We start from the raw sequence: 10437 nt of genomic DNA, 5'->3' as shown, positions 1-10437 counted from the left end.
GGATATGGAGCCGCTGGTGGCTTCAAACTGCTGACCTTGCAGTTAGCAGCTCAGCACTATTCCACCAGGGCTCCCTGGCAACTTTTAAGAGGACAGAAAAGCGCCTACTTTAAATGCAAACACCGCCAGAACAGATGAACTGAATGACATATTCTGAGATTTACAAACCCTACTCTGTTGCACAGGAATATGTATAGAAATAAACAAACCTGGAACTTACATTCAGATTAGAATTGATGCCACAGTTTAGCTGCCTTGAATTAGTGGTGCAGGAATGACGAAGAAAATTTTGGCTAAAACGTCTGCACTGCTGGTTCCCCTAAAAATTAAAAATTGCCTCTGAAACTGTTGAAGATTAGCTAGCATAAGCATAATATACTCCATATGGTTTATATCCTGAACCAGCTTTGGTTAAGTAATGAAAAATTCCTTGTGGTCAAGATGTACTGCCTTTGAAGAACTGTATTATTAGAAGATTTATAGGGGTCCTGATTGCACTGTGGCAATGAGTTTCACAAGATGATATTTGCAAATAAAAAGGAGAAAGACTGTTGTCTAAAAATTGATTGTATGAATTGGTGAGATTCCATTATGCTAATTGGTCATTTATAGTCACTTGCAAGGATCATCCAGAGATAAAGGGAACACTGATTGGCAGTTTTCTGTAGTTTCTTTGGTATTTCTTAAATTTGGGAAAGAAGGAATCTTGAAAACTTAGTCTGTTTCCATGTGCCCTGAACACATTGTAGGCCTAAAAATCTGCTCATAGCTATTCATTTATTTCTAGGATATGTTCAGATTTCAGTGGACAGCATAGCCTGTTGAGTTCAATAGGGTTTACTTAGCTATGAGATATGGTAAGTTACTTTAGGGTAACGAGTATTGATTTTAAAATGTGGTTTTGCCTTTCTGTAGTTGAATGCTCAGTATAAAAATGCTTTGTCATGAATAACTTATGTAAGTGGCAAGCAAATTTTCATTTTCTTAATATGTCCAGGTAAACATCTATCAGAGTACATAGGTTTCAGGATTTTATTTCTAAACCTTAAGCAAAGCTTAGATAATGATTTTATACACACACACACACACACACACAATTAAAAAAGTTCATGGGGAAATTCCTTTATCAATTCCACTTATCCAGGAGTGACATTTTAAAATTTCCTGATACACACATACAAATGAGTGTGTGTGTAGCAGAATTAAATGTAAAACATTAGAGGAGAAAAGAAACTCTGGTTACAAGTACTTAAATGTGCATACTGGCTCTTTAAAGAGACAACGGATGATAAAGAAATTCTATGAAACAAATCTCATTTTAGACCATTTTTCAATAGTGCGTTGAAAAGAATTTGAACAACTGACAAAGATCCCACAAGTTTTGTACAATTCTCTACTGAATACTATATTCTTGTTATCACAACAAGAAATGTTTTTTTCAGAATGACATTTGTCTTTTAGAAATAGATTTTTTAAAAGAGGAAAGATTTGGAAGAGCAACTCTTGTTTATTCTAAGAAATCCAGGATCTTTGCCATGGTTTCCCAGAAGGTCCATGTGTTCCGTTAGAGGTAAGGAAGATGCTAAAGGTCCTCATTCTTTGGGAAGAAGTGGTCTGGACTGTGAGTGCAGTGTCACTGTCCTGGCCACCTAATAGAACCAGGATTTTACATCACTCTTGCTGTGAAATAAGCGATCATAACAATGCCTTACTTATTTTTGTACAACTTTCTTTAGATCAGCTACTGTATCGCATTGTCAGCTGTACAATCCTAGTTATGGCACATCTTTGGACTGACTTTAAAAATCATTTCAGGGTTCAGTTATTCGGTTGAATCTTACTTTTCTTTTTGTTTTCTACCTTATAAGGTGCATTCTGTTGCCTGATGACATTTAAGAGCAGTAGTTGGAAGTAATGAAAGACATTTAACAGCAGTAATGTTGATTACTGCAATTTCTACTACTATTCAGAGTTTCAATAAGTTTAATTAGATAGGCTCCCAGACAGGACCTGTGTAAGCCAGTTACTAATTAGTGAGTCTGCCACTTTTCTTAGTGCCTAAGTTATTTGTGTGTAGCCATGCATCATGCAATCAGAATTATTTTTAATGAAAAAAAAAAACCCTACCTTTTTGTTGTTATTGCTGTTATTTTATCATACAGGACCAAAGTAATTCAGATATTTACTTGTGGTTTTAGTATTCAGTATCCCTTTTTACTGCGATTGGTGGTGTTTTGAGAGTTGACATTGATAAAATTGAGTTGCCTTGGGTTTCTTGCTTTGTAATTTGTCGGCATATTGGGCACAGGTGGTCTTGGTTAGTCACTACATTCAATTAAATGGCTTTTACAATTAAGATGAAAACAAATTGACCCAAACATTAGCTTTGTATATTGATGTTTCACTAATCATAGTGGCTCTTGAAAGTGTGTGTGTTTGTTGTAGGGTTCTCTTGAAGGTCAGATGGAAGCGTCTTTTTATGTCTTTCTTTCTAGATTCTTCCCCAGCATGCACTTCTTATTTAAAAGAAGAGTAGGAGGGTAGGTTTTGCCTTGGAGGGGTATTGAAAGAAATGGGAAATTTTGAACTTTCTAAAAAGGCATATTTTGTTTATTTAATTTTAGTCATATAATGGTTTTGGTTTAACATAGTGTATAAAATTACGCACATTTACCTAACTTGAAGGATATAGGTAACCAGCTATCAGCCACAGATATTTATGTTGGTATACTTCTATATGTTTATACTTAATAAATTGTTAAGTACTGAGCATTCTTTTTATAGTCAGTGAGAAGCCATACAATCTCGAAACAGAAGCAATTGTGCCCATCCTTGTGAATCATAATGGTTAACTTTCTTGGACTTCATGGTCTATAGTCTGTTTAGCAGACATGATGTGTAATTTTCACTGAGGTATTTGTGTGTAAGGAGGTTGAAGAATAAGAGACTTAAACAAATTGAATCCAAACGAGTCATGGGGAATTCTGATTTATTTTTCTGGGTGGCACTAATAGCCATCTAGCACCTTCGACATTTTGCTTATTTATGTTTTCCACTTGGTTGTATTCTTTATGAAGGTAGGGTTTTTTCTTCATTTTGTTCCTTGTTGTAACTCCCCTATCTTGAGTAGGCCTTGCCATATAGCAGACATTGAGATTTTCATTGAAAGATCGATGGATTGAGTTAATCCAATGCAGTATTTTAAACATTATATCCAGCTTTTTTCTGTTATTTTGTACTTTTAAGTGCAGTGCATTTTAATGGTGTTGATTTTCATAAAAGGTCTTCCCTAATTTGTTTTGTATCTATTGCTGGATTTAAAAAGTCATTCTCTTTAATTAAGTTGTGCTTTAGGCTTCTGGATAATTTAAGATTCTCAAGAAGTAGTTTCTTCAAGAGCTGAAGTGTAAGCGCTCAGGAAATATTAGTCCTCCACGTAAGTCTTAGTAGTGTATTGTTTTGCTCTTTGTACAAATATAAATAATTCTTACATAATCAAAAATGTTATTTTACAGAACTTTTGAAGAATATATATACAAATTTATAAAACTTTCAAGTTGTTAAGTCTAGGCAATAAGTATTAGGGCAGTTATCTATCTGAATCTTTTATGCTGAGAACATACACATGTATTGTCAATCAGCAAAATTTACTTTGCCGTTCTGGCTAGACTTTTTGCTTTACCATGGAAATATTGTCACTTTGGATTATCTAAGAATGAAAATCCAATTTGTACATTAAAGCCTGTCCAATTAAGGTGTAGTAAGGGACCCTGGAGAGCTCTCCTTTCCAACAGGGCTCGGTAGGCACTGCCAGTGCACTAATAGGGCTTGCTGTCAGTGTCTGTTCTCCTAGTGCCGCTCCAGGTAGATGTGCTTACGTCCTGGGCCAGCTGCTACCCTGCCCTCTGCTAATGATTGAGGGGAATGCAACCGAGGACCCAGCTTCACTTGCATTATCATTACTCTTCCCCCCTCGGAGAACTAGCAGGGCATTTTTTTTAAAACTGTAATTTAGGTTCTCTGTGATTTTCTTGCTGCTCCTCCTATTATACCATTTAATGAAGAATTGACTGAATTCTGCATTATCCCCCCCTTCTGTTTCAGAGTTTTTTTAAAAAAGGCACTAGAAAACAAGTATCTGTATAAAAAGAAAGATTTTTGACTTCTTATTACAGTGATACAAGACACATTTTATTTATCACATTCAAATTCCTTTATATATATTTTTTATCCCTACTTTCAGGGAAGTGTTTTTTCCGTACCCTCTTCATCTTTAGTCACAAGTGAAGTTATTGAGAGCTTTTTCATAAAAACCGATTATTTTAACTAGTTGGCTATTTTGAGGATCTTAATTGGGGTAGATTTAAAATCAAAAAAGAGTTTTTCTTAATGAAATAGAAAATGCTGGAATGAACTATTTCATCGTCAACATAATTTTCTCTCTTATAAAAGAAAGACATTTTTAATGTCTTTGGAGGATATTTCCTATATAAAACTATATTAGGAGCATATGAAAGTTCATGTTGTAAATCATGATTTGACCAAAGTTTGCCCCATTACTTTGTTGAGAGCAGTAGAGGATTATGTTAGCCTGATGGCAAATCTGTTTTCATTTCACAAGCTCTAGAGTCAAAATAGATGTATAAAGCTCACTGCCATCAAGTTGATGCCGACTCATAGCGACCCTGTAGGACAGGATAGAACTGCTCCTGTGGGTTTCTGCGACAGTAACTCTTTACAGGAGTAGAAGGTCCTGACTTTCTCCCCAGATGTAGAAAACTATTGTGTAAACATTAAAGGGTTGTAGAATTGGTAGTATTTTAAAAACTAACCACATATAGCTGTCTAGGCATGTGAATTTAACTTAGATTAAATAGCTGTTTTGAAGTGAATGAACTTGCCAGTCCTTCTTTCTTTTTCTTTTATAGATCATTTTATTGGAGGCTCTTACAGCTCTTCTAACAACCCATTCGTCAGTTGTATCAGGCACATTTGTACATATGTTGCCGTCATCATTTTCCAAACATTTTCTTTTTACTTGAGTCCTTGGTATCATCTCCTCTTTTTTCCCTCTCTCCCCAACCCTCCCACTTTCGAGAACCCTTGACAAATTTTAAATTATTATTATTTTATTATATTATTATTTTAATGTCTTACACTGTCTGCTGTCTTTCTTTACCTACATTTCTTTGCCCTGTTAGTACCCCTGGGGTGGGGTCTGGGATGGGGTGTATGTTAAACATCAATAATTGGGATCGGTTCCCCCTTTCTCCCGCCACCTTCCCCCTACCCTCATGGTGTTCTTACTACCATTAATGTTCCTGCAGGGCTTATCTGTCCTGGATTCCATGTGTGGAGAGCTCTTATCTGTACCAGTGTACACGCTCAGGTCTAGCCGGACTTGTAAGGCAGAACTGGGGTCATGATAGTGGAGGGAGGAAGCATTAACGAACTAGAGGAATGTTGTGTGTTTCCTTGGTGCAATACTGCACCCTGGCTGACTCATCCCTTCCTTGTGACCCTTCTGTGAGGGGATGTCCAATTGTCTACAGATGGGCTTTGGGTCTCCACTCTGACCCCCCTTGTTCACATCAATATGATTGTTTTGGGTTTTTTGATGCCTGATACCTGATCCTGTCGACACTTCGTGATCACACAGGTTGGTGTACTTCTTCCATGTGGGTTTTGTTGCTTCTCTGCTAGATGGCTACTATTATGGTAATAGCTGGGCACCATCAACTTTCTTCACCACATTTGCTTATGCACCCGTTTTGTCGTTAGTGATTGTGTGGGGAAGGTGAGCATCACAGAATGTCAGGTTATTAGAGAGTTCTTGCACTAAGGGAGGACTTGAGTGAAGGCTCAATGTCTGTGTGCTACCTTAATATTTAACATATAAATAAATATATATATATAGATCTATATCTATATTTCTGTATACTAATGTTGTGTATTATTGCTATATATTTACATATCTACCTGCCTATATTTATACTTCTATAAATGTTTTTTGCCTCCTGTTTCTTTCCTCTTATTTTCTTTTACTTTCCTCCTGTCTCACTATCGTTTTTGACTTTCATTTAGCTCTCAGTAATTCCTCTCATTTACAGTGCACTTGATCCAACCTCGCCAGGCATTCTGTGCCTTTTTCACCATTGCTTTTAGATCTCTTATTGTTACCTTGTCCCTGGCTGGGTTGGCTCCTCCCTCCCTTTCTCCTGCCTCTTCTTCTTCTGTATCCCCCTACAACTATTGTTCCTGTTTTCTCGTCGGGATTGTAAACAATCCTGTTTATTTTATAAAGATAGACATGGGGTGGGTGGAATCCTTTAAATAGTTCCAGGCCTGTCTGTTGACCCTTATGAATGTTTTCTGATTGGGTCTGATGAGGTGCCAAACCTTACCCCCTGAGTTAGAAGTCTATTTTCAGCATTCCACAGCGTCTTCGTTGCTTTGCTCCCTTTGCTGCTCTGTTGCTAGTATGACCATGATCAAACAATTGAGGATTGGTAGCTAGCAAGAGCCATCTAAATCTTCTGGTCTCTGGATAGTGGATACTTTGGTTCATTATTTGAGTTTTTAATTTTCTTCACTCTTCTGTACATTAACAGAGGAGAGACCAGTAGTTGTGTCTTAGATAGCTTGTAACAAGCCTTTAAAATGTCATTCACCACTAACCAAAGTAGGAGATAGACTGTTGTCTTTGTGGATCGCTGTTAGGTGACATTGAGTCAGTTCAGACCCATAGCGATCTTAAGCATGGCAGAATGAAACACTACCTGATCTGTGCGATCCTCACAATTGTTCCTGTGCTTGAGCCCATTGTTTCATTCACTATGCCAATCCATCTCATTAAGGGCCTTCTTCTCCTTCACTGCCCCGCCACCAAACACGATGCCCCTTTCCAGGGACCTAGTAGACTCTCCTGACAATATGTACAAAGTACGTAAGATGAAATGTTGCCATCATCCTTGTCTCTAAGGAGCCCTCTGGCCGTACTCTTCCAAGACAGCTCGGTTAGTCCTTTGCGCAGTTTATGGTACATTCAATATTTTTCTTAAGCACCATAATTCAAATCCATCAATATTTTTTTGTGGACTTTGCTATGCCAGTTGACCTACATGTGCCCGGAGACGGTAGCCTTAAGCCCTCAAGCCCAGTGATTCACTCTTTCAAGGTGTTTGGTTATGGCTAAGGTATTTTCAGGACTTTGCCCCTGAATGCTGTATAACAGGGAGCAGAAACTTTTGAGATGGAAGAGCCAATCCTGTCCAGTACAGCAATTTAAAAATCATTCGAGAGCCATAAATATATTTTTACAAACAAATGAAATCACCATTATCTGAATAATATCCTTTAAAATTTTTCAGTCTTACTTCAGAGCCACATGTACATGCCGAAAGAGCCTCATATGGCTTGTGAGCCACAGTTTGCCAACCTCTGGTATATACTATTCGTAAATATATTTATTGTACATACAGATGACGTGTGTAGGAATATCTTCTGCCAAACCTAGGTATATATTGTGCTTGTTATTGCCTTTTCCTTCACCTCTATTACTGTGTACTATCTAGTTAGTAATTTATCATTTTCCCCTTCATCCCTGGTAGCCATCAAAGAATGTTTCTTTCTGCGTGTAAACCATTTCTTATCTCTTTGTAATAGTGGTTCCATACAGTATTTGCCCTTATGTGATTGACTGACTTCATTTGGCATAATATCCTCTTGGTTCATCTAAGTTGTGAGATGTTTTGCGGGTTCATTGCTGTTCCCTACTGTTGCATTGTGTTTTCTTGCGTATGTTCCATAATTAAGCTATTCTTTCACTGATGGGTTTTTAGGTTGTTTTCCTCTTGTGCATAATGTTGCAGTGAACATAGGTGTGCATATATGAGGGGATTTCAAAAAAAATCATAAATTCCTTTATCTTTTAATTCCATTTGTCACAACTTTTGAAGCCCCCTCAAATAAGCCGTTGCCTCTGAGTTAATTCTGACTCCTAGTCTGACCCAGTTGGACAGGGTCGAGCTGCTCTGTGGGGTTCCCGAGGCTGTCCTCTTTATGGAAGCAGACTACACACGGTAGGCTTGAGCTACTGATCTTGTAGTGCTCTAGTAGCCGTGCACTTAGTAGCCACTGTGCCTCTAGGGCTCCTCCTGCTCTTATATAGCTGCATGAGTTAAAATTGTAATGATTATGTCTTGCTTGACATTGTTCTTAATTGTTTCTTTTTTCTCCCCAGACGGTGCAGTGCTTGCTAGACAGTGGTGCTGATATTAACAGGCCAAATGTGTCAGGAGCCACTCCATTGTACTTTGCATGCAGGTATGGCATTTTCATGTTCTCAGATGCTGTAGTGTGTGTCTACTATATTTCTAGGTGTGCAAACATTTTTTATCTTTTCTAAAGCCCTCTTGTTTCCCAGCATATACTGTGCTTCTTTCAAAGATGGAGTATAGCAATATTTTATTACTTAATTGCATGAAGAAAATTTCTTATTTTATATTTAATCGCCAATACTTACATTTGTTGTAGGAAGGAGCCTTTAAAAAAATATTGCAAACTATTTATATTACACAACATTTGCCAGTTCATTGTTTTTCATGTATACAGTTTAATGATATCAATTACATTAATCATATTCTGGAAAGCTCACCAATAATTATTGCCAAGTTTTCCAGTACTATGAATGGAAACTCAACTCCTTGTAGATGAAATCTTTAGTTTACTTGATTATCTCATTTTTGTCCAATTACTTAAAAAAGATATATCACTAATTCTTATAATGTACTCCATAATGTAACCAGGTCCGTTTCAGTGGATTAAACTATTGAAGTATGTCTTAATCCAGATCCACGTTTTTGCTTTCTCTGGACCTTATAGTTTTAAAAAACTTTTAAACGAATCAGTTTTGTTAGTGTGTTAGTCTGGGTAAACTATAGAAACAATTTCATTGGCACTCATCTAGGCGTAAGAGAGAACTTTATGTCAAAGATTAATTGTATATTAAGACAACATCCCAGCCCCGCCCAGATCAAGTCCATACGTCTGATATTAGCCCATATGTCTGACGCTAGTCCATAAATTCCTCTTTAGACTCTTGGAGCACATGCAATGATCCCGAATGCAGGACGATCAGAGGCCAATGGGTAGAATGTCTTGTGGATCCAGTGGCAGTAGAAGCATCTCAATGCTGGTGTGGGTCTCCACGTGTCTCCTCCAACTCTCTGAGTGTCTCAGCAGCAGGAAGGGAAGGCAGAGAGAGTGGGTCTGGCCTCCAGTGAGCTATTTATCTCTGTCATGCCTCCAAATTAGGTCATCAAGCTGTAACCTGATTGACAGGCTAGGCTCCACCCCTTCACTCAGGTTGGACAGGAAATTATGTAACTGCCACAGTTAGATATTAATATGTAAATGAAGTTTTTTGCCCAAGTACTAATTTTCTTAAACATATTCCCCCCCTGCCCCCCATTTATATATATTTATGAAGTCAGCAAATAGTTGGCACCCACTGCATGCCAGGTGCCACTATGGGCATTTGTAATGCAGTAATAAACCCCAGTTCCTAAGGTGCTAACAGTGATGATTATACACATGCCTGTGTCAGCCCGGGTAGACTAGAGAAACAAATCCATAGACACTCCTATGTATATAAGAAAGAAGTTTATATACAAGAGCAATTGATTGTTGAGAAAACACCCAGCTCAGTCCAGATCAAATCCATAAGTTCAATATTAGCCCATATGTCTGATACCAATTTATTAAGTCCTCTTCAGACTCAGGAAATACATGTAACGATGCCGAATGCAGGACGATCACAGGCTAGTGGGTACAAAGTCTTTGGGTCCAGTGACATTGTAAGCATCTTGTGCTGACCGGGGTCTTTACGTGGCTTTTTCAGCTCCAGAGGTCTGGTTGCATCAGGGTAGGTCCATGTGGCTTCTCCAGCTCCTAGGGTGTAGTACCATGTGTCTCATCAGTAGAGTGTCTCTCAGAGAGTGAGTCTTGTCAGTGGAGAGTCTCCAAGGATGTAAGCTGAGAGAGAGTGGGTCTTTCTGCCTCTAAGGAGGAAATACAGGAGTTCCCAGAATTCTCAGAAGGGCATGCCCACACAGAGGCCTCACTGGCTATGGTGGCCCGATTGACACACTAGACTCCACTCCTTTACTCTTAATCTTTTCAAGTCCCAAATTGACACCAGATTATGTAGCTACCACAATGCCACATAAGTTTACAGGCCTGTTTTGGTAGGTTTATATTCTGTAAGTGTAGTCCTGGTGGCACTGCCAGCTAAGTGTTGGACTGCTAACTGCAGGCCCAACAATTCAAACCCACAGCTGCTCTGCTGGAGAAAGAGGAGACTATGTGGACCCAGAAAGATTTATAGCCTCAGAAACACTATATAGGGTTGTCATGAGTTGGAATTGACCCTATGGG

At 38.3% G+C, this 10437-nt stretch overlaps 1 protein-coding gene across 1 annotated transcript in view; it reads left to right on the top strand.

The window, feature by feature from the left end:
- Positions 1-10437, top strand: part of HACE1 (HECT domain and ankyrin repeat containing E3 ubiquitin protein ligase 1) — a 105285-nt gene that overhangs the window by 28293 nt on the left and 66555 nt on the right. The window contains 1 exon segment of the mRNA XM_045294315.1: positions 8243-8325. Coding sequence (XP_045150250.1) covers positions 8243-8325 — 83 coding nt within the window.

The sequence above is a fragment of the Echinops telfairi genome, unplaced genomic scaffold (genome assembly GCF_000313985.2).
Source record: "Echinops telfairi isolate 266 unplaced genomic scaffold, ASM31398v2 ScPeMD7_3533;HRSCAF=4204_0, whole genome shotgun sequence".
NCBI lineage: Eukaryota > Metazoa > Chordata > Mammalia > Afrosoricida > Tenrecidae > Echinops > Echinops telfairi.
This window is presented reverse-complemented; position numbering and strand designations above follow the sequence as displayed.